This window comes from Cyrtonyx montezumae, unplaced genomic scaffold, assembly GCF_038088225.1.
Source record: "Cyrtonyx montezumae isolate F1298 unplaced genomic scaffold, pur_monq_1.0 scaffold_10, whole genome shotgun sequence".
Classification (NCBI taxonomy): domain Eukaryota; kingdom Metazoa; phylum Chordata; class Aves; order Galliformes; family Odontophoridae; genus Cyrtonyx; species Cyrtonyx montezumae.
In genome coordinates, this window is record NW_027071826.1 from 55,993,836 (window position 1) to 56,021,759 (window position 27,924).

General features: G+C 39.4%; 1 protein-coding gene across 5 annotated transcripts in view; it reads right to left on the reverse strand.

Moving 5' to 3' along the window:
* Nucleotides 1-27,924, reverse strand: part of MPPED2 (metallophosphoesterase domain containing 2) — a 96,940-nt gene that overhangs the window by 38,007 nt on the left and 31,009 nt on the right. For all 5 annotated transcript variants that reach the window (XR_010623387.1, XM_065755437.1, XM_065755438.1 and 2 more), the window contains exons 3-4: nucleotides 24,635-24,816; nucleotides 5,073-5,298 (exon numbers count right to left, since the gene is read on the reverse strand). Coding sequence is in view for 4 of the 5 variants with exons in the window: in XM_065755437.1 (XP_065611509.1) it covers nucleotides 5,073-5,298; nucleotides 24,635-24,816 (408 nt within the window). In the remaining variant the exon portion in view is untranslated. The remainder of the gene's footprint in view (nucleotides 1-5,072; nucleotides 5,299-24,634; nucleotides 24,817-27,924) is intronic.

The following is a 27,924-nucleotide window of genomic DNA, read 5'->3' on the forward strand; positions in this document are numbered from 1 at the left end:
CAGCTACGACTATGAAATAAAAGAAACGAGACCCATTTTTTCCCATTCCAACCCATCAGTATATCTGAATCCTACCACGTGAGCTGCCAATTGGTTTTCCAGTCCTCACACTCAATATCTGCTGTTAATTTGCTTGCTATTTCAAGAACTTAAAGACTGTCAGCAAAACCCATGATGCATTACAAAACTTATAATTGCAAAGAAAAAAACAACATCTGATGCTTTTCTGACAGGATAAACACAAAGCCTGAGGACACTGATCAGAACAAGGAAGATGCACCAACTTAGAGCCGCTCGGATTAAAATATAATCGCAAATGAAGCAGAGAAAGAAACGCTTATAGAAATAAATTTAAACTTGTGCAAAATCTTGCGATGAAACCCACAATATTTACATTGTCCTAAAAAGAAAAACCCCCAAAATAGCTATTTTTAAGGCAGATGAATGAGTGTCTCTCTCAATGTTTTCTTAAGGCTGCATTATCTATGCCAATTAAAATTTCACTTCTGAAAAAGAAATTCAGGCACTTCCTCTAGAGTTACTAAAAAAAGCAAATGAAAGCCTTGGCTTCGCAGAGGTGAGCGATAGCGACTCGTTTGTTCTTGACCTCTGGATCACCCTGCAGATCAAATTCTTGGACACAGGAAAAACCCACTAGTATTCATTAAAAGCAACTGGGAGGACAGCTTTGTGCTCTGCTTCTTGAGAGCAGAGCAAGCTGCAACCTGACAAACGTGCAGGATACGGCCAAACAATGCTGCTGCTTCTGACAGGAGGCAGGAACTTTATTCCCAGCTTCATTCAAAACAAAGTGATTTCAATCACAATGATGCAAATCACAGCTTCCAAAGTCATTATTTAAATGATCAATTTTTATCTTTTACGTTTGCACTTTTCCATTATCACCACAAAGTCGATTCAATTAACTATTAAAATGCAGTGATTTATATCAAGTTAGCTTTTATGCAAAACATGTCCACTCCTCAAAAACATTGTTCTCTACAGCAACTTAAACAAACATTTATGGTGAAAGTCTTTGGTCTTCACTTTTAGTTGGATACGGGTGGAATTTGCCAATATATTGTAATAGCCACAAAACCAATGTGATTGATTGCTTTATGAGACTTTAGACCTGTGACACTTCTCATGAAACGTTATGGAGAACAGAATTTAAAACCCGTAAATAAACTTATAATCTAATTATTCATCAAATTACATACCCTAAACTTCTGAGCACAAGTTTTCAAGTTTACCAGAGCATTTCCTCATTACAGCTTTTTGTAATGTCTTTTAAGCAAACCAAAAAAGCAAGCCGCAGTGGACAAAACAAGACAAAGAATTTTCCCTGAACAATTGTTTCTGTTGAAGTGTGGTTTAAGCTAACTCTGGCTCCTGTTAACTGTAGCTCTCCAGAGGTTTGAGTGCTTTAAAGCTTCATCCAAATCCAGATAGTGCTAGAATATTTGTATTCAAATGTCAATAGCATACTAGAGTAAATTCAGAACTCAACATGGATGAACAATTGCAAATATTTAAACACATGTAATTTAAAGTAACATTTGAATTTAATTAAAATACGTGATCACCTAACACATATTCAGTACCATAATGTGCATAAAAGCACACTGCCTCTGCCAACCCTTATAAAGATATGGCAGCATATGAGTTATGTTTATGTGAACTTGACACATAGAGCCTTAAGATGGTAAAATTCATTTATCCATAACTGTTTGTACTTTTGCCCTATTCAGTAACTAGCCTTAACCTCACATTTCTGTAGGATAAAATGTCTCTATTGGAGTCCTGAAGAGCGTTGACTGCATGATGCCCTAACTACTAGGGCAAAGCCAGAAAAGGACTAGAAAGAAGAGAAATGTTTAGTAGATAATCTATAGACAAAAAGGAAAACCTTCAGTCATTTTACTCCTTTTGAGGTACACCCAACAATCTCCTTCCCAAGGTATGAAAACACCTACCCTCGCTCTTTCCTCTGCTAGGGGCTGTTGCACTGTTTTCAAGTTCCCTTCAGCTAATGGCATTTAATACTCTCAGAACCATCAGGCTAAATTCAAATTTTCTGCTCCTTAGAGGCTGTTGATATGCACCACAGCACATTCCAATTGCAAATACACATGAATGCTCCCGTGTATTCTAAGTTATTTTCTACACACAAATTCTACTGAATCGTAAGTTAGGATACACTACTTGAATCCTCTTAGGTCTTTAGGAAGCTTTCAGATGTACCACGAGCAATAAGACGTAATGAATATGGACTGATATTTCTTTTCTGTAGTTACACTGAGTTGGCGATTTACATTTTCTAAACAGATAGATGACTTATAGCCAGTTTTTCCAGTCTTCTGGCAATTACTTCTTAGAATCCTCTGACAGGCTGAAGCCTCCAGAATCACAGCTGTTATTCTTGGGTTGATCCCTCTTTTTAAATTAAAACCAGTAGCTTTATCAGCAAATGAGATTTTTTTCCCTCTGGAAATACAAAAATGCACATAAATTGAACATGCCAACTTATCTCATTTTAGGGTTGGAGCATCTTCTGGGTTAATGACCGCTGTTCCACATCTGTGACAGAACTAATTGGGGTAAGGAGGCCATAAATACATACAACTCCACCACAAATTCTCTTCCTTTGGGGTAATCTAAAGATTTATAGGTAGTAGAGTGAGATGTCATCATAGGAGAAGGAGAAAAAAATTAGGTGCCAATATGCTTGGTTGATCATTCTGGCTCATTTTCCAGGCACAGAACAAATCTGAAACAGATTTGTCCAATATCTGATGTGACTTTCCCTTAGTCTCAAGGACCAAGTAAAACGAGTAAAATGCAGGAAACTCTTAATTTTCACACTTTCTAGAGCAGAAATAAAAAAAACAAACCCACACAACAACAAGACAAAGCCAAATAAATCTATCGTCTAAACACAGACTATACACACTGACTCAAAAAGCTGCACTTTGATAGTCCCAAATCCATTTCCCATCACCAGTTGCTTCAGAACACGATTTGAGAAGTTATTCATAGCTGACCACAGATGAAACATGCTCTAACAGAGTAAAAGCTGGACTTGGTCACAGCTCAACTTGTCATCCTAGCAATCCAGCTGAATCTCCAGTAATCATTAATTGGAAAAACTCAAGTTATCAGTCAATGAATTGATAGGGAGGAATAATCGTCTGCCATAAAAAGGTCAGGATACGTATGTCACTCATTCATTATGGTTAAAATCAACCCTGATGACTCAACCCTTAGTATTTCAGAACAAGCATTCTAAATCGACATGCAAAATGAAACACTTCTAAATGCAGGTGGATGTGAAAGGATAACATAGCCATCATGAATTTTGGAAAAAACAGGGCAAAAAACATTGCTACGTTTTGCCAGTTCATATAAACGTGAACACACGTAAAGGCACATCACACAGTTCCCCTTTTCTGAATTCCAAGTTCTCGCTTCCACAAAAATACCGTTTCCAAGACTTGAGTTCTACATTCTCATCCAGATCACTTTCAGCAAGTATTTAAACAAGAAAGCTCTCCAGTAAATCTGTATCAAATAAATTTGAAAAGATGCCCACACACTGTAATCACGGGATGCCTGCAGAATGCAAGCCATCCCCTGTCTCATACATACACATGAAATAAGCTGAACACAGTCTTAATCTTAGCTTGCAGCTCATACAGCTGATCTCCCTGCAGCACATCTCGTATCTCCTCTACCCTCTGTAGGGCTTTTATGGACTCTGTCTTCCATGCATTTTATGTTGCTATATTGGAAAGAAACACTATGAAATGTCTTTATAAGATGGTGACTAAACTGAATTAAGTGCACCTTTCCCAATCAGCTGATGCTGCAGAATTTAGAGGGTTAAATTAAGCTATGTCAGGCTGATGTAAACTAGTTTAAATGAAGAACTTTACACAATGCTGCTTTGCTGTTTTCCAGCCAGCATTAGTGTAAATACATTGTCTACAAAGCACCATTGGAAACATCAGCATGCATATGAAGACTGTGTGCTAAGTGAACAGTCAGGAGAGATACGAAAAAGTACAATAAAGGGGAATATTGCTCATGTCCTCATACATTTACCCTTTTCTTTGGCTTAATCCTATTTCCTCTTCCTTTACACTCACCTGTAAAACAAGTCTGACACCAAAAATGTAAGTTATAAACTTAAAAGAAACCCTCTTTACAGGTGTGCATCAATTAGCATCTAAACACATCAGCTGACAATTGAGAATGCCAAGTAACATAATGATCACCACCACTGCAGATCGGTTTTCCAGTAGAGGCTCAAAGAACTGTGGTTGTTGTTAGTGTAAGAATTCAAAAGGAGTGCTACCAAATGATCTTGGAGATCTCTTCCAACCTTGGTGACTCTAAGATTCTGTGAAAACCATACTGACAACTAAGCTTTGAAATCATCTAAGGCTCCAAAGAGAGGTAACGGGCACTCCAATATAACATGTTGAGAAAACAAGACAGGTCTTAGAACAACAGACAGTAGCTCTTCGTGTATACGGTTTGATCAGGAATTGAATGAATTCAAAACTGCCTCAAGATCCATTATTATAATGTTACAAGCAAAAGAGAACAATGCCTATAAATGAACTGAAGTAGCACTCGAAGCACCTGCTGCCTTTTACTTTGTGCTACATGCGTGTTAAATGCTACCACACCAATCTATTAGAACAGCAGGCCTAAACATCTAAATAGCACACAATATAAAGGAACTTCCTTCCCTAATACACACGAAGATGCTCCTGCAGTTAATCCACAAGCATAGACCAGATACTGAGTCCATAATTTTTTAAGTGTGTTCAGTGGGCAGACTGGAGAGAGACAACAACTTTTTCCCCTTATTTCACACGGATGGCCACAGGCAGCACACTTATCCACAAAAAAAAATGCAGCCACTGCTTCAGAGTGGTTAACAGCTATGTTTGATACTATTCTGCAGGGCAAAGCAACAAAGCAGCTTCGTGCATTTTCAGCAGGAATCACTTCTGTTGTGGTTTAAGTAATCGAGAGCAAAAAAAGTTTGAATTCAGACTTACCACGGGGCACCATATATCCGGAATCCTTTAACTGTTACTTCTGAATCTTGTAAGTAAATACTATTTGTCAGGAGTGACTGAACATTGTCAAAGTCCTCTGGTTTCAATTTGGACACGGAAGGAAAGCGGTAGTAATCTTGTTTAACAAGGTCTGCCATGAATTCCTTATCAAATGTCAGTTCATGATTCCCAGCGATCACTATTTTATATTCATATGGCAGGTTTCCTGAAATCACAAGAAAAGAGAACTTAGTCAGTGCATTATTCTCCCGCAATCCCATCACCAGCACAGTGACAAAATGCAATACCCAAAATCTGCTTGCATCTCCACCTTGAGCAGAAGTTACTAATACCACCTCTCCTCCATGGAATTCAACTGTTTTGAATTGTAAAGTAATGCCACAAAGAAGCATTACAATAAAAGAGACTCACATGTATATCTTCCTGTTCTATAACTTCTAGCACATGCCCCAAAGAAACACAGCACCAGATGCTGTGTATTTCTCTTGAATAATGTTCTATTTATGAGTATTTGCTATTTCACAGCTTTGAAAGTTTAAACACTGTGTTTCAAGCAGCTTCTGAAAGCATTTTATCTGGTTTTAAAAACTAGTTTTACACAGCACCTGTGAGCACCTATACACCTGTAAAGATCAACTTCCCCTAAACAAGGCTTACATGGAGCTAGTCAAAACTCTGCTTTTCAGTATTTACACAGGAATTATGTGCAAAACATAAGCACTGACTTCACAGAAGCAGCTAATTCTGGATAGAATAACATAGTTATACATCCCTTGAAGCAAGAAAAATGCACATTGTCATAGATTTCAAGTCTGAACAAAATGCAATCATATATACTCGTAACTCTGTGTTTCTACGTCAGATTAAAAGCTGGGGGAGAGGCAATAAGTGCTGTGCTACAGTTTTATACAGCACTACTTTCCCTCTTCCCTTCCCTTCCTACACACACCTCTGTAATTCAGGTCTATTGAAACACTAGAAGAGGCAAGTACCTACAGTTCCTGCTCCCTGACACTCCTGGGCACGAAGCAAAATTCCTACTTTCTCTTCTTGGGAAATACAAAAGACAGGATAGGCATGCCACGTGATACACCCATCATAGCTGCCAGTCCCCCAGAAACACACAAAATGCAATTAAGTTCTCAGAAAAGTAGGATGGATATGTTAGATTCAAGTTTGTGCCATGTTATCAACAGTTGCCAGTTTTAACAGAGAAAACTTCTTGTCTTACTGGATAGAAGTCCAGATTTTACACTTAGCCTAATTTATTTTGATAAGACATTTGAAAATCTGTCTGTTTTCCTGATTTGATGTTCAGTTAAAAGTGGACATTATGTTTGAAGCCAATGTTTTCTACCTTGCCATGCTGCAAAAGAGGGCTTACTTTGAAGACATAGGACATGAAAAGAGACCACTTGTGATTACTGAAATGTGCAAATGTAACATTATATGTGTTATATAAACATCTGAGATCAGTGGGAAAAATCTTAACCATAATTACTGTAATTTATGTCCAAAAAGCCATTCATTTTCCTGAGAGTGGCCCCACTTGGTCAGTTCATGAGTGCCAGCAACGGAAGAGGAGCCTCAGGTCTTGTGCCAGGTGAAAGCAGGCTGCTCAGGACAGTGCTATAACAACAAACCCAGTGGATCAACAGCACAGCCTGAGAAACGTGGCAAAAGAGGCCTCTGAGCAGAAATCCCACAGGGACCAAAGTGTGTCAGTGTTTGCCTGTAAGCTCCAGCTCTGCTGCTGTGCATATCCAGTGAAGAGCACAAGCACTGGAAGACCGAGCAGCGCTGGCTGGGGATGTGCTCACTATGGGTCCAAGTCCCCATTCAGGGACAGGAGAAGAACTGCTTCTCTCCATGGCTGCCATCATTATTTACCACAGGATGGGGACGAAGTTTTGACCTGGCTCCCCCACTCTGCTCCCTGACTGTATAAAAGCCCCGTTTTGCTCTCCTTTTCTGGAATGGCAGCCACTGGAGCCAGCTCGAGAGAGGGAGATGAGAAACACAGCTCATATGCACATAAACGCACCAAAAGTCAGGTTCAAGCAAAAGAGAAAAGCCAGAGGAAGTCTCATCCATTTCTTTCCTCTTCCCCGAGGAAAGACTATCTACTACTAATCACAGTAATAAATTACCTGCAATTGGATTAGTTATTTGTTCATCGCATTTAGGTTTTCCCTTCCCGAAAGACCCCAGTGGCAGTGCACAACATTCATCCTCACTGATACAATTTATGAAATATTTTGGCATTTTTTCCTTTGACAGTTCTGCCCTTTGTCTATAATCTGCTGACCTTTTGTGCTTTATATGGGAGCATGAGCAGCCACACACAAAATATCGTACTCCGTGGTATTTTAGTTTCCAGCTTGACTAGATTAATCTCTGTATTACTACTTCCACAGTTTGATAAGAGAGCCACTGCAGCACAAAGCTGGAAGGTATTCTGATTTCATTTCACTGCATTTCTGTCAGCTGCACTTGGTCTTCATTTTCCCAGCAATTATGTTTTCCATCATGTATCAGTAATCTCATTCCAAACTATACCACGAATCTAGAAATGAAGTACTAATTTTCAGGCTACGAAAAGAGTTGATGCTTCTGATGGGATAAACTCTTCAGAAACTTGAATTATCAACTCCCAAAGTAATACCTACATTTAAATTAAAAACACTTACCTGTTCTCCAGGAGAAATAAAAAGGCTAAAAAAAAATGATTACAGCACTATGTCTTCAAAGCAGACGCTTATATTGGAGTACCAGAAATCTTAAGAAGGGTTACACCAGCACACACACACGTGTGTGTGTATCTTCTAACATGTGTTTATGCCTTTGTTCTCATTCCTGTGCCACTAAGCCTCTTCCCCAACACAAGGATTTGGGAGGTGCAGAGCACAGTGCGTCACAAAACAAACTGATTAAGACAAAAATTGATGTAGTAAACAAGGAATGAGGTTGTGCAGGCTTCTAAGGCAGAACAGGACTTCCTCCACGGGCAGCAACCACAAATACTACTTTAAAGTGGTAGATGGAAAACAGACTGAATATAAACAAGAATTAGGGGAGGAAGAGTTGCTTTTTCAAAAAAAAAAAAAATTTAATTCACCTTAAATACTTCATCCTAAGAGTCCTTTATCTGTTGAACAGCCATTTGTGTTAATGACATGCTTCATACAAGTCCAGCTCACTCACACAACCAAAGTTCTGCTGAAATGCCAGACATGAAAAGGACTATGACTGGCAGTGAATGTTAACTCAGAATCTCCATGAAAATTACCATTTATTTTTTTTATTTTACTACTGTTACCTACAAAGCACAGTGTTTTGTAGGTAATGTGATACTAATTGTCTAAATAGTAGTAGAAACCTGCATTTGCTATATAAACACTTTTGATGTGAAGCTCTGAATATGCATTAGCTATTCAAACCACACAATGCTTCTATGAAAGGTTAAGTGCTTTCGTGCCCGTTTCACAGACTCATAAACCCTTTGGCCATATGCTAAGAACTGGGCTGCGAAACCTTGAAGCACAAATCTTTGTCCCTTCAAAGAGGAGGAAAATCTCTGCAAGCAAGAAGCCTGCACAAGTCAGTCACCTCCAGTTCAGTGTATCATACATGCTTCAAAGGCATAACTGGCCACAAAACCTAGAAGCAACCACATAAACACCCAGAGACAAACACGGAATGAGACGATTCCGTGCTGTTCCTATGGACTTTGAGTGCCCACAGCAGCTCAGGCTGCCACCAGTTGACCAGACACAGCTGCACGAGTGCCAAAGGGCAGCCAGCAAATACCACTAACAGAAAGCAGAGCTGATGGGCAGCACCGTAACCCCTCACAGAGGTTTCTCACGGGAAGACCACTGAATCTCCAAGCGATGGTTACTCTTGCTTCTCGGCATTTACAGTACAACCATAACACACACAGATTCCTTTCAGCATTTTAAAAGGGAGAGCATTTGAAAGGCTCAGATTTCTCCTTCAGCAGCAGCAAATGCAATCTACACAAGTATAGTAAGGCAGACTTGAGCTCTCACATGAAACACTAGACTTCTCTCACCATAAAGGGTAACAATCCACTCACCGGAGGTAAAGGGATCCAAAACTGGGTAAGAAAAACAAACAATTTTTCTAGGATGAGATGAGTTGTAGAAATATTCTGGCTGTTTTGATCAAACAACCTGAACAGAAAGCCCTCAGTGAAATAGTGACACCAACTGATACACGGATTGAAATCTTAACCCATGTATTTCAGTGCAACTTCCCTTTGTGTCTGTAGAAGCTTAAAGACTGAAATAAAACAATGAAAAAAATCCAGACAAATAATAAAACATGCACAAAAATAGAACAAGCTTCTAGGGAAGTAGAAAGAGCTTAAGTATAAGAGCTCACAAAATCTTACCGATGAAAATATTACACCAGCTTTTAAAAATTACATCAGTTCAGATGCTTCTTTTTTCCCTCCAAAAGGACATTTGGAGAAGAAAAACTAAAGGCAAAACACACACAGGCAACGCAGCAAGGCAAGTCGATGAATGAAAGTTTAACTGTTTTGCCTTTTTGCAAGGAAAACAGACCACAGCACAGGGAGAAGCAAAGGCTGAGACCCTTGAGTTCCTGTGATAAATCTAAAGCTTGCACATTAAAGCTCCCCTTTGTTGAAAATGCTGTTAGACACAACAAAACAGAAATGTTACGTAAGTGCAAGCTCTGCCTCTGACCTTCCACTCTGTAACCGTCAGGCTTCATTAATTTTCACAAGGCCTGACAGCTCTAGCGTTAATACTCACACTTGCTGATCGAGCCACACAGCAGGTTCAGACTGCTACCTTCTCCTCTGAAACTCATGCATTAGGATTTCTTCCATGCTGGCAATGGAAAACCAAGTCTAAGAAACATTAAACACAAAAAACTACGTTACAATAATGTCAAGGTTGAGTCATAAACCCATGAAAGCAAGGAAGGATGGACTGAATGCTGCCTGAGCACCTACAACTCAGCTGCACAATGCCAAGATATTGCAGCCTGTAAGGTCCTCTCTGAGCGACCACAGGTGTGGATACTGCTTAGCCTATGTGGCTGCTTCTGAGCTGTCTGATACTGCAGAATCAGCGAACGTAATATCAAGTGCTTCCACTCATTCCCTCTCCCATCTATCAAAAGGAGTGAATCTGTTACAACACCGGGCCGCAGTGTGCAGCACAAAGCCCGACCCGGGGCCATCCGTACACTGCCAAACCTAGTTAGCTGTGGTCTGACTGAAGCAAACTCTGATGTGGGGAACAGTTCCTTGCTTTTATGTATTTATGTCTCAACCACAACATTATTCTAATGTAACTGTTTGTGATTAATATCCTTCTCTTTAACAGACAAGAAGTACCATCACATAAACAGCAACCTTCTGTTTCACTTCAGCACTGCACAGCTTCCTTAGCACAACTGTGGCATTACATAGTTGTCTTTGTTGGTTTCTTTTAATCTCAAAGTAATTTCAAACTCCACTGAAACTTCTTTTCTTGAAACAGAAGGCTTCACTACTGTCTTATCCATTAACACACAGCAATTATTTGTTTTGAAGTAGAACATGGAGGATTTGTTTAGTCTAAGCTCAAAGAAAGAAATCCTTGGGATTCTGCAGCTCACAGCACTGCCAGCTGTAGGTGTAAAAAGTCATCAGAATTGAGTGAAAAAATATGAAATTTGGAACAAAAGAAGCACACATTTCTCTGCTTGTGAGCCCCTGGTAAGGCTTTTTTTTCAGGCTTGTAATCACGTAACCTAAAAGGTGAAGCCTTCAAAAATATAAATAAATAAAATCACATAACTTAAAATCAAAAAAGCTGACAGCTATGAAGTTTCCCACTGAATGCAGCAAATTCTGCAAGCGTCATCCTCACTGCAAACCATACGCCTTATTTTTCCCTTCCATTTTAAAAAACAATCCTTGCAGAAATAGTATCTCCTCCTACTGCTCTGTTTCTCATAAACAAAGCAATACATGAAGGACTAGTGCGACTGCTTTGGGGCTGCGTGCACACTTTTAAAGAGATCCTTTAAGTCAAACAGTTCATCTGGGACAACAGATGGGGGTTTCAGGCAAAAACTTCTTTCAGACTGGTACTGTTGAATGGCGTTCCTGTTAACAGAATTACCTCATATTTACACTTGCACAAAATCTGCATGCAACTCCCCATAGTTTCAGGTCTATGCTGTATGTAGCTGTATACATATTTCATCCAACAGATCTTGACAGTTTCTCCTGTGATCACAAACACGGATACACTAAGAAGCACTGCACCAGGGCTCGCAGAACTACTTGTCCTGTCGCTACGAGCTCAGTTTGGTTTCAGATGGCTCTCCCCTTGAGCTCTGAGTACCAAAGCTGAGAACAGAACCAAACACTGCCTTCTCAGTACCAGCGGGGCTACAGAGAAACGTTCTTCTTGAACACGATCAAGGCAAAATTGAAAAGGAACATTTTTGATTGCTATTGTATTAAGCTAAAATATAGAAGCGAAGCCTAATACTATCTAAATCTAATAAGGAAAAACCATCTCAATTTCAAAAGTTTCAAAGCTTTCTCCATAAACGCATCACAGATCAATTTACATGGTACTTTTGCCAATAAGCAAAACGAAATCACAAGTTCCAATTGGCTTAACTCATATTGGAAAGCGCAAAAGCAAATGCTAGAAAATGCAATTACTGCAAACAAACTCCATTTTCTTCATTCAGGAGGGAATTCTGGGGAACATTTTATTGCCATCAAATAATATTTTTGAAGGCATCAATACACAATTCTATTTTCTTTTCCAAGTCCCCCCACGCTATATAACCTCATTCTCTTTAAGGAAACTCATCAGATTCTGAAATAATACATTGGTAGTTGATATTATGAACCTTGAGCACACACATATTGTATCAATTTAAATGATTTTTCTCCGTGAATCTTAAAAATATCAAAAACAGCAGTCTCTGTTTGACACAAACAGTTCTGGACCTTCTCACGATATACCCTTTGTTTCTGTAATTTACAATGCCAATTAAGTCTTATTTTTATAAATATATAAAATGAAAGAATAAAAGTCATCCATAAGGAGGTCAGCTTGAGAACAATTATACAGCAGGTAATTTAGCTTATCATAATTATCACAGACAACGGCTTGGTATTTTCGCATACTTGTATTTTCAAACCAAAGAAGGCTAGAGAGTGCTAAAGGCACAGTTTTCTACACAAAATAAGATCATTACTTTAAAAAGAAGAAGCTCTGGACATCAACTGCTGAAAGAAAACTTGCCATAAATCAATGAGAACTATGAACACAGGACCCAGATCTAAATCCTGCTGCAAATTGTTCTGCCTTATCACCAGGGAGCTTTGTGCGAGCGGCAGGACTGAGAAATGGACTTATACCAAGGTATTTCCAGTGCCTACCTAACAACCTTAAAATAAAGACATAAATGAGAAATTGCAAGAAACATGTTTTTGTTTCTCACCTCTGTGAATGTGTTCCTGTTATTTGTATTTTCATTCTTAAAGAAAAGGTGCAGTCTATGTGGCTTACAAAGCAGACGGAGGCACTCTGCCTTACAGCCTGGGAAGCCTTGAGAATTCCTCCAAATGTCTTCTTTTGTTCAAATAAGAGAAACATTTGATAAACTATTTATTTTTCTGTCTGTACTGTGGTATCTTCTACATACCCCCTCCGTTTTTGTTGTGGAATTGAAATCTTTCCTTGCAAAACAATGATTTCTGAGTATAGTGCTGATAAATCAAAAAATCCTGGGGCTCAGACCTGACTATCAAACATTAATTTACTGTGTACAGACTCCAATAACAATGAGGAAAAGCTAATAAGCAGAAGCAAGAATTATCACAAGTAAAATAAGTTGAAAAAAAAATATAACACCCTTTCTAAATATCTTAAAGGTTTTAAAAGCATGGACTACTATCCAAAAAGCAGGACATCAGTTTTATAGCAGTTCTGAGAACATAACATTTTCCAGTGTGCTAAAGCAATTAGCTGCTTTGAGTTCTATCCTGCACTCATTTATTGTGATTTACTTGTAAAGTCTGATTTTCGGGGGTATTTTATGAGCATATTTTTGAATAGCAATGCTGATGTTGCTGGGAATTGCTTCTTCTCCTCTTGTAAGTCAGGAGAGGAGAAAATCTAAAACCAGAACTAAACTCCATTTCTAGAAGACCAACACACATCTGACAGCACTATGAAGCATATTTCAGAATTACTTTCACAGTCCTTCCCTGACATTTTTACAGAGGATAGAAAACAAAGTACTGGGAGAATGCAAACAGAAATTACAGTCGACTAAACATACACAAGCAGGTCTCTGTGAACCTCCAGGACCATTTTCTGAATTCCAGGAGTGAATTTATTATTCTAAATAAACCTAAACATTCCATTACGGTCTTTCAAGATGAACTTGGATACCAGGAATCTCCGGAGTCCTTTAAGGAAATTCCTTTTAATAACCCAACCCACAGAGAGATTTCTTAGCTACTAAAAGACACAACCAAATCACTCCAGCTGTATCATCTTATTACAAGGAACTGAATCTCTTACAAACAGTTTTGGTTTTTTTTCCCCTCTAGCTATCTATAGCTGCATGAGCAGAATGGCACAGTCTTTGATATTTTCCTTAACATATACCAACCCCAAATACTCAAAGACAAAGAAGGAAATGTCTGAAAAGGAAAGTCTGAAAGCAATAACCATGGAAATTGGAGCCAGCAAGTTCTGACTTCCAAACCTCACCTCTGTGACTATTTTTGTCACCTCCTCTCTTCCTCTGGCTTCGCAGAATTTCAATTACTGAACTATTTATGTTATAGCGTCCCAGGACACCATGGCAGAAAAATCTAGGCAAGCTTTCTAAAAACCCAACATGCTGCTTGTCAGATTTTAGTGGGCAAACCAGTGTGCTGAAGTACCCCCTAGTCATCCACACAAAGCAGACGAATGGAAAACACTGTACAAAGTGTAACTGCATTCTGCAACGTAAGCTCACGTGCTTTCTTTGTAACAGAACTGAGGTAAGACCTGCTGCTACAAATCCATTGGCCCTCTGCTGCAGCCATTTTTGCTCCTTATTAAAACTAACAGTGCCCAACCTACTGAGGTAATAAAATGCTTTCAAAGCAAGTTAAAGGGGTGTGTGTGATTCACGCTGCTTCTATCTGTGCTCTTGAATTTACAGGAACAGTTTTGTGAGGTGCTGCAAAACCTCTGTTATGGAGCATTTACAGTTTCCGTTCCTGTAAAAAAGGACACCAAGAATTCCAGTAGGCAAACTAATGTTTCTCTGCAATTAAATGCTATCTTTATCTACTGGGGTAATGCAGCATTTCTAATTTTGCATCTACTTAGCTTTTTCAGAATAGAGTCTATCTTGACTTAACTATTTTTGACCCCATTTCTCGACTGTAAAATGAAAAAAAAAATGCCATAAGAAGGCATGACATGCAGACCTTAACTGAATAAAGAGGTAACCATAGTTAATCACGGCTGGTCATTAAGACAAAGCACAGAAGAAGACACAAAGAAGAGCTATTTCAGTCACTTACACAAAGGTAACAATTTATGCCTTATTTATACTCCTTTCTGCTAAGGTTTTGCCCTTTCACCTCAAAGGCAACCATCATTGTTTTTACAGCTGGCTTGGCGGAAACATTTGTTTATGAATGGCTATATTGCTTCCACTATAACTGTACGCACATCCTCTCTAGGAACTCAGTCTGCTGCCAGCCCACATTTTAGCATACATAAAACCAGAGCTGTCTGTCAGCAAAGCCACAGCTCTTCCTGCCCTGTGCCCCAGCACTGACTAGCAGGGCCGCCCAGTGAGGGGCCCAGCACAGCACCCCCTGAGCCATTCTCACTTGCTCTCCGTGCCTGGCCGATGCCACAGGGCTATAATTTACAGCTGAGCAATTGCATGTGGGGAATGCCTTCCCCAGAGTAAGCCCTACAGAGCCCAGTGCTCTTCCATTAATTCCTTCACTAGAAGTTGGGAGGGACTGCTTCTGGGGCCTTTCCTCAGGAACACAAGTACGTCCAGTGCTGTTTTATTCCCAGCAGCCTGCACCACTTCCAGCAGGGACGAGCTCCTTCAGACAACACTAAAAAGAAATCTGCAGAAGGCAGAAAACGTTAAGGCTGCCTCGCAGCTTTGCTGCGCGTTCACAGCACGGACCGCAAACAGCAAATGCTGCTGAGGGAGTGCAGAGATTCAAGGGAACACATAAGGAAGGGTGGTTCAGAGAAAGGAAGAATGGGTAATTTTTTTTAGCATTTGCAGATTTTGTTTTAAAACTCTCCATGTTTCTGCTGGCAGCTACACAAAACAATAAAGGGCAGCATTCAGGAGAAAAGGAGATATTGTACCCTGATGCCTGGCCTGCAATATTACAGACTGGTTCATTAGAGAAAATGTACGTAACCCTGGGGCCCTGAAGGTTCACTCATCAAAAGTCATAGGAAATTCAAAAGTACAAATTGTTCTTGAGCTCTCATTTGTTAATTGTATTACACTGGGAAGAAATCAAGCTCTGGAAAAGCAGGTGAATCTTTACTGCTATTTTCCTTCCTCCAGTTTGATGTTATTTTCTTCTCCTCTGGGTTGATCTTGCATCTCCTTGCCACTCTCCTTGCCGCGCTAGCCCCTGTTGTGCTGCTTTATTCCTTCTCTACTAAATGCACCATCAGTAGTGAGCAAGGTGCTCAGAGCCATCCCCTCACAGCTGGCATGCCAGAGAACAGACTGGCACAGCTCAGGGAAGCAAGGCACTGCCACAGCCTGCACCTCTCTATGGGAGCTGGGGCCTGGAGCTCAGTGCCTGAAGATGCGTGCAGAGGGCCCATCTCTGAGCAGGCCACGAGTAGGCCCAGCACCACTACCAGCCCAGACACGGGCTGCTGATGGGCCACCACAACAGAACAGTTGCTCCTAGATGCACCAGGGAGCCGACTGGAGAAACAACCCGTGGTACCACCCCATAGAGACAGCCTCTAAAGACAAGTGCCATCAGGGAGACAAATGGGACAAAGAAAATACAAATTCCTGCTTGAAAGAAAGTTTAGCTCTGGCAGAAGGAGTTACCTTCCCCTTTCTCTCCCTACAGAGATATCAGATTGCCCATGAACACAGTGGTCATCCTCTGAAATCAATATGATTTCTCAACACTGTCAACAGATTTCAAGCTCTTCTAAGAGACATGCTGGGAGGTGGGGCTGCAGAGGGAAAAAGACAGCATCACACAGGATTTTCCTTCACAGCCCTTTTGTGTCAGGACTTGAGCATTCCCCATACATAAAATCCATGCAGAATTTGTCAGAGCTTGAATCCTCAGCTTCAGCCCACTGGAACAAGGATTAATTAACAAGCTATACAGGCTGGTTATAGCTAGTAAGAAGTAACAGCCTATTTTTTCTTTAATAAAGAAAGACAGTAATTCTTGGAACGTTTATTAACACCCCCAGTATAGGCAATTACTGTAAGATAAAAGTCTGCCAGTCTTGCATTAACATAAATAGCTGCATGTTGCTTTTCTACTGCATAGTAATGCCCACAGTACTGTGAATAAATGCTAACATTTGGGTTTTAAGCTTGAGTCAACCTCTCAATCTAATGTTTTTAGCAGATCTTCACTTCAGTGACTGGCCACAAAAGAAAATGCAGGAGAAAAAAAAATAATGTACAAACCAACAAAAAAGCAATATGGCATTTCACAGAGATAATGACTTTGTAGCTCTGATTAAGGTAATCCTACACAATCCTCAATATGCACAACTGAAAGGAGAAGCAGAAAATCCAGAAACCATTCCTACAGACTGCTAGGTTCCATAGTCACATACAACATTAAAATAGAGTGGTGATTAAAAAAAAGGCTCTGTAATAGACAGGACAGTGCCAACCAGCTTTAAATTGAATTACACAGCCTGCTAATCTTTATGATGGAATAAAATTTCTTTGAACACTACACATTATACTAAAATCTGCAATGCTTTCTCCCCCAGTCCCAACCTCTCTCTGCTCAAAGCAACTCCTCCATCCCTGATACCATTGTTCTTTCTAAGCAGGAACGTGATGCTCTCCAACAGAGAAGATTTCTTATTTTAATTAGACATAGTTAAAATGGTGTGTAGGATGTGAAAACTTAAGAGAAGGAAGCTTTTACATTTGGTATATTCTGACAAGATTTAACTTCTTAGTGACAAACTGATGGTATATGACGGTATACAAAGAGTACATACTCCGCTTTCCATTGAAATCATTGCCAGAGCTGATAAACAGCTAGAGAATCTGATGAGGACACCCATAAAACTTTCTATTTGGATGTGTTACTTATTTGATATCCCATCAGTGCAACTATCATACATCTCATTTCTCTATTACAGTGGATTTGTGGGAAATAGGAAGTAAAAGAAATAATTTTGATTACTTTAAAAATTTGCTTTCATGATCATTTGCTATTTAAAACGTAGTCATCCCCTGCCCTCCCAACACAGTCCAGGGAAATAAATCCAAAAAATGATCAAGCAATTACTGTTGTTAACAGTCCTGTCCATGAACTGTGCAATACTCAGTGCTCTGGCTCACTTCTTTCATTGAAAATTACCAAAGGAACAGGCAAGATTTGGGCACATGAAGTACTAATTAATCCAGAATATACTTCTTTTGGATAGCATATCTGACGTGAGCTGTTTTCTAGTGGCTGTTCAATAACACTTCAGGGTTTGGTTTGGCTGCTTGGGGTACACAGCTTGTATTGAGAATTTCACACACCATCTCCAGTAAGTACGTGGCTACAACATAAGAAAAAAAACAGCTCAGAGTTTCTCTACATACCATTAACAGATTATAAAAAGTCTCTTGTGAAATTTCTTTATGAACAGTTGCCAGGAATAATGAAAAATGATGAGATATGGATAAACTGATGTGGAATTTTACATGATGAGAAGTGTCAGGCAGAGGAAATCCTGTACGGAAATGAGTATCTAGACAGTGATTTCTCTTACCTTTTACATTATACCTTAAGGATTGTATTTTCCACAAAGTATGCAGTATATATCCAACTCAGAGCAGAGGAGAAAAATAAGGAGTAACAGAAATAACAATTGCACAAAGGAAAAATAAAAGTAGGGTTTAGGGATTTTTTATTCTTCTCACAGTAGACAACTACATGAGGAAAACACTAATCAACCTAGTAAAAAAAGTTGAAATTAATTTTGTTTTCCTCTAAGAAAAATACAGTAGTGTTACTATAGTAAAAAAGGCTTTTGCAAACAAAAGCTGAGACCTGATAATTTATTCAAGACGTATGAGAATTTAAAACTGAGTACCAATGAGAATTTAACAGCAACGTGAAACAATTCAGGTAAGAACAAAAGGCAACAAATATTCTTAAGAAGTGACAAGTGCAATCAAATTTAAATAATTTTGGACTGACATGCATATCAAAGGAAACTAAATAAGAACAGGAAAACTAAGACTTGATTAATACTTTAAATTCCATCAAATATTTTTTAAAAGAAAAGAATCAATGCTCCATACTCATAATCGTAGAACAGCTTAAAGACCATAGAGCTCCAACCAGCCCTCTGCCATTGGCTGGTTGTCATCCACCAGATCAGGCTGCCCAGGGCCCATCCAACTTGGCCTCAAATGCCTCCAGAGATAGAGCATCCAGAGCTCTCTGGGCGACCTGTTCCAGTGCCTCACCACAATTTGAGTACAAATGTTTTTCCTAATATCTTACCCCAAATGCCCCTTTTTTAGTTTGAAGCTATTTCCCCTTGTTCTATCACTCTCAGATGGGACCTCACAAGTGCAGAGAAGAAAGGGACAATCCCCTCTGCCTCCCTGCTGCCACCCTTCTGTTGATGCAGCCCAGGACACTGTTGGCCTTCTGGGTGGCAAAAGCACACTGCTGGCTCATGTCCAGCTTCTTATCCAGCAGGACCCCCCAAGTTCTCTGCAGGGCAGCTCTCAGTGAGTTACTTTCCCAGCCTATGAATATATCCAGGATTTCTAAAAAAAATAAAATAAAAAATAACAATAAATAAAAAAAACTTCTGCATGTATTACCAAGCAGAATTAATAAGAACCTCTCAAGCCAACATGGTCTGGCCCTACAAATCACACAGAGCTTGAAAAATTTGCAGACAGAAAGCAAAGTGCCAGCACTGACCTGTTATTAAATACACATTTCCCATTGCAGTGCCTGAAGCCTAGCACAGCTTCTCACGAAAGCCACCCATAGAAGACACAGCAGTCTTCCAAATCACACCAGCAGGCTTTGCAGGGACTTGCTTCCCTTTCTCCCAGACCAGCTGTGCAAAACTCATGCTTGCAGGATTAAAACTACCTCAGCATTTTCTTTCAGTTGCAATGAATGCAATTTTTTTTCTACCAGTTAAGAGTTTTGTTCATCAAAGTGGTATTTTATGTTTAGTCACTTAATTACTCATTCTGGCTAAAACAAGTAGAGCAATATAGGGTTCAAAATATGTTCCAGATGGTAAAAACAAACCAGAAATAAATCATTTTATAAAAATAGGAATAAATTTGTTTTTATTGCCATCACTAAATTATGCATAAGCTTCCTTTTGGATCTAAATTAGTGCAGAATATTTTAGGCTAATATCCCTCTGAATTTTGAGAAATTCACAGTTTACCATCTTGTCTCGATGAAAAATTGTCATGTCAGATGCTGAGATAACTTACATCTGAAGTACACTTGTCAGGAGCAAAAGTTCTGAAGGACAAATAGTTGGTCATACCAAAATTGTTTTCAATGCACAGAAGAAAAAGGAACACAGCCCTAAATGAAATATTTCTTGATAAGAGATCAAGCTTAGATAACGAGGGAACAACCGAGCCAGACTGAGAAGGAACACGTAAGGACTGCAATTGTGAATTTTTAAATGGTGATAAGAGCTTGAATGTAGTGTACCATTTTGTTACAGCTCTTTGTTTGTTTGTTTCCAGATTAGGTGCTATTATTTTCTAAAGGCTACTTTGGCAGGTGTCTAGCCATCAGTTTTTGATAGAATTTCCAGTTTCTAAGGAGCTAAACACACAAATCCAAACGTAGACTAGATTAACTGTCTGTCCATACCTGCACACGTTTCCAGTGCACTTGCTATTTGTTCCACGTTACAGGCAGCAATTTCAGCCTGCAGCAGCTATTTTCTATTTGCAGGAACTAAATGCTCATGAATGAGCAGGAGTCACTTACATCTGTCCAACTGATACAAAAATTAAACTTTAAAAGAACAAAATATTTCTGAGAACCACATCCATATATGCATAAAGTAGCAAGAATAACGCATTGAAATAGTATAATCAATATTTTCTTTTCATCTGAAGTCACATGATGGAGGAACTACACTGCAAGGAAAAGCTCAGTTTTTATTTTTGCCATATCAACATTTATACCAGAGGGAAAGATATATTGCAGTTTAAAAAAACCAAAGATTTATTCATAAAGCCATTCACGGAATTCATCAACTCCCACGCTAATAATCTCCCAGAATAATCAGAAAAATATGCACTCAAAACAAAAACAAGACAAGGCTGAAAACAACAATCAAGCTGCTAAATTCCAGGATGACTCAGGGGAATAAAAACACTCTACTAAATCCATTAAATCTACTAAAATCCATTCCTGAATACATTCAGTAAGAAAAGCACTGGACACAGAATAGTGTCTTAATTTTCCCTCAGCACTTCCTCTACTAACAGCAATTTCACCTACTGGACATATACACACGTATTTAGGCTGAAGAGGGGCTCTGAGCCCTTTATCTAACTGTGGATGGTCCTGCTCACTGCAGGGAGCTAGAGTGGATGGCCTTTCAAGGCCCCTTCCAGTTCCGTGGTTTCTGTGATTCTCTGATATCCAGCACAACAAAATTTTGCCAGGTTTGTCCAATAATACGCCTGGTAGTAGAAATCTTACATTAAAAAATGACTGAAAAAAAAAAATCAACAAAAGCCATATGAAATAACTATCCAAACAACAACAACAAAAATAGCTTTGAGAGAAAAATGACCAGAATAGCTGCAAATTATTCACTCAAGTAAGGCTATGCACAATCAGGCCCGTACTAACTGAGCACAATGTACACATTATCATTCACTAAAGATACGTGTGCCTGAATCTTTACTTTCTCTTCATTTCAATTTGAATTACTTAATCACTTTCCATCACACAGGAAAGGAAGTATTATATTACGAAGACAAAGATATAATTAAGACACTCCTGCACTTCATTTCCCACATATGACTGAATGAGAATGGCTGGGGAAAATACGAACGGTGTTAATAACGGTATGTTGAGTACACTCAGTGATACTTATACTGGGCACAGAATAATATCTTCATTCTTCCTCAGCACAAAACGTTGTGTTTACTGCAAGGTCAGTTAAGTTACTCTAAGAGATTTTTAATGAAAACAATTATAAATTTAAAATAACTGTGTTTAAAGCATTTAACAGTCACTGAGGTCAAGTGATTACAGCAGTTACAAGACCCCAGGGACATATATGCACCAAAACAAAGTGAATAAATTAACTCAGCCATTGTATGCAATCACTAAGTGACCACAGAGGTTATTCAGTGTATGAGCCTAGATGACTTTCATGCAAAACCAACAATGAAAATTTATCAGCCAAAGGGAAAAAAAGCCTAAGAATCAGTAAAAGTTGCACGATGGGCTGAGAGCTAGAAAAATCAGAAAAGAGGATGTAGAAAGCATGCTCTGTGATCCAAATGCAGGGACAAGGAATAAGAGCATCGACACAACTCAGTAACACTCAAGATGCTGAACATCTTGTTCAGGTGAAATACTTGGGAGGATTTGCAGTGGCACACGGAACCCACAAATTTTCAAGTCACAAGGTTGATGGAATTACCTTCAGTCCTGACACATGTAACGCACAGTGAAGAAAAAGTGATGCAGGAATTCAGAATAATTGTCTTTAAACTTTTCCCTTGGCACTCAAACTAAGAAGATGACATGACTGTCATTGCATCTTACACTTATTCCATTACATAATCCTTGGGGAGATGAGTGTTGCTTTACCACAAAAGGAGTCAAACTAAGATGTAGAAGGAAGTCAAGCTCTTTTCTGTTCCCTCAAGATAGAAGAGATACAGATGCTTTGACTTCATCACTGCTTTACCACAACAGAACTGCCAGTGAAGATACCATGCACAGGGGCAAAAACACATCCATGAATTCAAAGTGTTTTGAATCCAAAGAAGGAGAGGGGCAGCACTGGAGCCAGCATTCACCACTGTGATGCGATTCCATGGCAGAATCAATTTGCAGCTTCACTCCATGCTAGAAACCTAATAACCAGTATTGTTGGGTGCATGAAGATGTAGAGCAGACTCAGTGCGTGTTAAAAGAAATTAAAAAATACCAGAAGAGGTTTTCTCTGTACCTGAAACATAAAAGATTGAGGACAAAACCAGCAGGTGCTCTCCCAGCCACAGCTTCCAGCTAATTTCAGTGACACCAACTGACAGGGAATGCAAAACCTGCTTTCTCAGATAAATACTGTGCTGACATCTATAAGAACTATATAAACATTAATAAAACTCCATGATAAATTATTGAGACTAGAAAAATATCTGTTCAAAGGGTTAAGATTTGTCTGTTGCAAATGCTAATAAAATAACGTCATTGTGAAATACCTGTTAGACACACGGGGAACGCCAAGTGGCTGCTTATGCTGAAAGAGTCCCTGCTGAAATCCAGGAACACAATATCAACTTACTCACTTTGGCTTTCAGCACTAAGTACTGAGCCAGAATTTTCCAACAAAAAGCACTGGACATAGGCTCTGGCTGTAACAAAATAATACTTGTGTAATGACCTGATATTCAAAGAGCTTTGCTAGGGATAGACTTCAGGGGTCAGGTCAACACTCTCAGGAAAGCAATTCCTTTCCTGGAGCTGCCTATACAAGATACACTTGTGACAACTAAACCACATTGTAGACAGCACTGCCTACCTTCTCTACAAAGGCTGGAACTGAATGGGGTCACACCTCTACCACAGCCCTTACACTGCTTTGTCATTCTCTTCCTTCTTCACAATATTTGAACATTTACAGGTCATCACAACCCTGTACATAAGTGTATAAGCAACAAAGCATATAAATTGAGGAAAATGATGCATATTATGTGTTTTCCCTCAACTTATGTACATATCCAACTTCTCATACCATTCTGAATTCCTAGTCTTGAGTACATTCCTAGAAAAAGAACAGTTTTGAGGACATAAAATCTAGTGCTGCTTTCTAGAAATAAAATGAACAATAAAAGCAAATTACAGTAATATAACAGTATCAAGAAGCCCCAACCTTGCATACACAACCACATAAATGACAGAAAAACATTCTTTAAAATTGGTCTAGAGAAATCAGAGGAGGTTAGAAGGAAGACAGAAAGAACAGCATGGAAAAAGTACAAAGGAAGGTGAAAAAGACAGACTATGAAAGCTCTTCCATTTAAAATTAGTTCTGTAAATCCTAATATTCTTTATTTTTTATCCCTTAAATGGTTAGCCAGTATTCTGTTATAGAAAAAAACAATGCCATTAAGGATGCACAGAGATGCAGCTATCACACAGCACTGCAGTGCCTGAGTTAAAGCATGATAACAAAGTCATGTTTTCAAAGGCTTTTATGCACTGCTCTAAGTTCATCTAACATTTCTGGAAGATCAGCTGGCTTGAGTCACTTCCACCTTTGTGTATTTCTAGTACAAATGGTAACACAGCAGTGCCCAGTGAGCCACCAGCTGCATTTGCAATAGAAGCACTACACACAAGTTCTCCTACCTTTCAGACTACTGCTGTCATAAACTAACTAATGGAGTTCATCTATAGCTAACACAATAGGAAGATACTGTCAGAAAACAGCAGAATACAAAATACTTTCTTCCTACAAGGCACTGAGCATCTGCATTCCAAGTTAAAACAGCAGAACTCTAGCTCAAAAGGCTAATCATGTTATTACCCCCAATAAAATTTTCCTCCTTCAAATTCTGACATCCTGTATCATCAGAAAAAGGACTTAACACCATTTCTGATTACGTTGTAGCTTTCAGCCCTGCTTGAAATAACAGCCAGAAAGGCAGAGCAAGCAATAGTTTTGGATGAGGACATAAAAGCCCATAGTGTCAACTAAGTGGATGCTGAATGCATTCATATTAGGTGCCACCACTCCCTCGGGGCACACAGAAGGTTACACAGTCCGTGCTTGGGAATGTCAGAATCTTTCCCCCAAGATAATGCAGAAATGCAGTGAAGTTCCTACATTTGTCTTAATTAACAGAATCATACTGAGGCTAGAAACAGCACATCACACGAGGACAAGAGAAGCAAAGGTGGGGGGGATTTTCAAGTGGTCTAATTCAATTAGGAAGCAGTGACTGACACTTGGACAGGAGAGGTTAATTGGGGTCACCAAAACGCAGTAATTCCTTACCTAACCAGTCATTAAACTTCTTAACCTCTGAGGGCAGTCCCAGCTCGGTGAAATCGCCCGTGTGGAGAAGGATGTCCCCATAAGGCATCTGGATGCCATCTGTTCTGGAGTGTGTGTCTGAGATGCAGACAAATCGCGTGTGGCCCGCTGGTTTTGGAGTATCATATGGGATAGGGTCGACCCTAAAGCAGACACAAAGATCTCATAATAGTTACAAGGTTAAAACCCTCACATCTATAATTTTAAAATCTCAGCACAATTCAAACTATACGTCAGTATGCATGCACACCCATCTACACACACCACGCTGAAAGAAATGACTGCCAGAAATCAAGGAGGGACCACATTCTCAAACACTTACCTGGTTAGGAAGGAAAAAAATATGTAAGGTAAGACTAGTTTTTGGTTTCTGATACCAAAATTAAACACTGGAGGAAAAAAATGCTTTGGGGGACTTTTAATTTATAACCATTTTTTCCAACATCTGCCTTTTAAAGAAACAGGTGCACAGGTTTTAAAACACAAGTCTTGCAGGTGGGCCAGCAACAGGCTCTCACTTGAGCTGAGCTTAGCATATGATTTTGTTCAAGGGCATAGGCATGCCTAGCAATTCCTGTAGGAATATTTGTTTACACACTCAGCTACAGTGCTTTGACAAAGCCTGGAAACTGTAGAATTGAGCCTGGTGTCAACTTCTTGCTCTCACAGAAAAAGTTGAGCTCATCTTCCAAAAAATCTATAAAGCCAGGAATTGATGTTGTAGGGCACTAAGCAACCATGGATTAAGCTTCTGTCTTTTTCCAACAGGACACGATGTTAAAAATTTAGAACAAGGGACTACTTGCAAGCCACACATTTGTTAAAGACATCTTACCAACTACCTATGATTCAGCATAAGAGTTTGGGTGTCAAAGGTCTTTTGTTTTTAAATTAAACACAACAGGGAAAAAGAACAGGGAAGAGACAAGTGCTTTGTCCATACTTAGTGGTCAGAAGTTCTGATCTGTATTAGAATAACTTAAAATACAAAAGGCAACCTGCTGCCTCCTTGCAAATTATTTCTCTGCAGCTCCACCAATAAAGTTTTGGAGCCGAACTGCTCTTGAGATTGCTCCAAGATCACATCGTAATTCAACGCTGGAATAGCACAGAACCTGGCCGAACATGGACAACAACCCCACTCCAGCTGTACAGCATTTCAGCCCATTCCTCTGATGTGCTGCTTTGATCGTGGACAGAGATAAGCTTTAGCTGGAAATTCTGAGATCTGCAGGAATTATTATGGTCTGCTAAAACATCACTAACCATTGCAGCAAGTATTTTAAAGCACTTCATTCATAGACCTACTGGGACAAACTGGGACAACAGTGTGCATTCAAAAAATGGAACCTGAAAGTAAATAAGGATATTTAACAGTTTATTAGTTTTGCTCTCCACACTGCATGAAAATAACAACAAGAAAACACAAACTTTGGAAGTGTTTTGTGACTTTATGAGCATCAATACACTAAATTAGTATTTACTACACACTGAAACTCAGCAATAACTTCCACTGATGTCCTTAACTCCAGCTTCATGCGTAGGTGAGAGAGCTCCCCCTACGCTAACGAGCTTACAGTGTACTCAAGAAATCTCCAAGTGGAGAAGTACTTGTGGTCTCCCATGAAAAAACATCCATGTGAATGCACTTCCTAACGAGGCCTTACTGAATCTATTTCAGATCTGGCAGAACGCCTACAAACATAAAATTTGAGCACATGAGAAAATGATGCATGCAGGGAGAGGTACTGGTTGCACTGCATTTTCCTAGGCACCATAAATAAGTAGTTCCATTCAAATTGCATTTCCCATAGATGCCTCACATTTGGTTGCTGCTGATCACTGAATGTATCTGTAGAATTTGGGTCAACAAGATTGTGTTTACTTTTATATGGTCTCCATTTAAACAAAAAATTACTGCAGGCTGCACAGGACAAGAAGAGGCAGTTCAGCAACTCTTCTCAACTTTTTTCGTTTTTGGTACTGCACCTCCTTTTCCTCCCAAAGGGCAACATATGATTGGCTGAGTCACAACCAGTTACCACCACTGAAACACCTCACTGCCAAATTTGAACTACAGCAATCAATGGATGCATCTTTTTTTACAAGAGTTAGAAAATAATAAGATCATTACTGCAGAGGAAAACTCACCCACTGAAACTACACTACTAAGCTGGGCAGAAATAAGTATAGGCCACAGCATTTTTGTATTTGGTCTGATCTGCTATTCTCAGCACTTTATTCCCAAACAAACCCCCTTTTGCTCTAGGCCAATCTGAAGCATTTTAGACATACATCACGTGTTAAACATGAGGGTCCCTGAATTGACATTTCCACTCTCCCCAGCATGGTTGCTTCAGATCACACAAAATACAAACACCAGCTTTCATCACTGCCACATACCTTGCTCAGACTGTCTCTGCATGAGCCACGATCAGTGCCTCCTGCCTCTGGGGAGCCCACTTTGTCCACACACAGCAGCTCTGCTTTGCTATTCTCTGCAGTTTATTTCCAAACAAACCCACTTTTGCTCTAGGCAATGCCTACTGGAGTATAACACCAAAATCTGCTTTACAATTTTTCTATTCACACAACGACTTACTAACACAAGATTCTATAATTGAAATTCATTAAGTTCCTGACCCTTCTTTCATTTCTTTGCATATACTAGGATGTTGCCAAGTAACCCTTTTTTTTAAACATCTTAACTTAATTTCTTCTCTTATTCAGTAGTGCTTGCCCACTAAGCATTGGAAAGTGCAATATTGAAGATTATTGTGTTCAGCTCATCAATTTATCTTACTAAAAACAGTTCTTCAAAAGAAGCTTAATATAAGTGATGTTATTGCCAGTCCTAAAGGCTCAAGCTTTCTTTTCATCCACAGATACAGTATACAAAACATTAATGCACCATTTGCCTTCACCACTGCATCTTGAGAGGACCGGCCTCTGAATTTTTGGATCACCTACTGTAGTATGTGCAGCACTGTGCTTTCACAACCGTGCTATCCAGAAGGAAACAAAAGAATCATTTCACCTTTGAGAGCACCTGTAGGTTTATGCTGCTCTCCTCCAGCACACAGTCACTTTTACCACTGTTTCACATTTTAAAAGCAGGTATTGATAGGAAGTTCAGCAATTAAACAACAACCCGCAACACTGAAGTTATGGAGACTTTAAGGCAAGACAGGAGGGCTGAGTTCCAAAACTCACGGAGAAGGAAAACACTGGGTCTTTCACATGCATGAAGG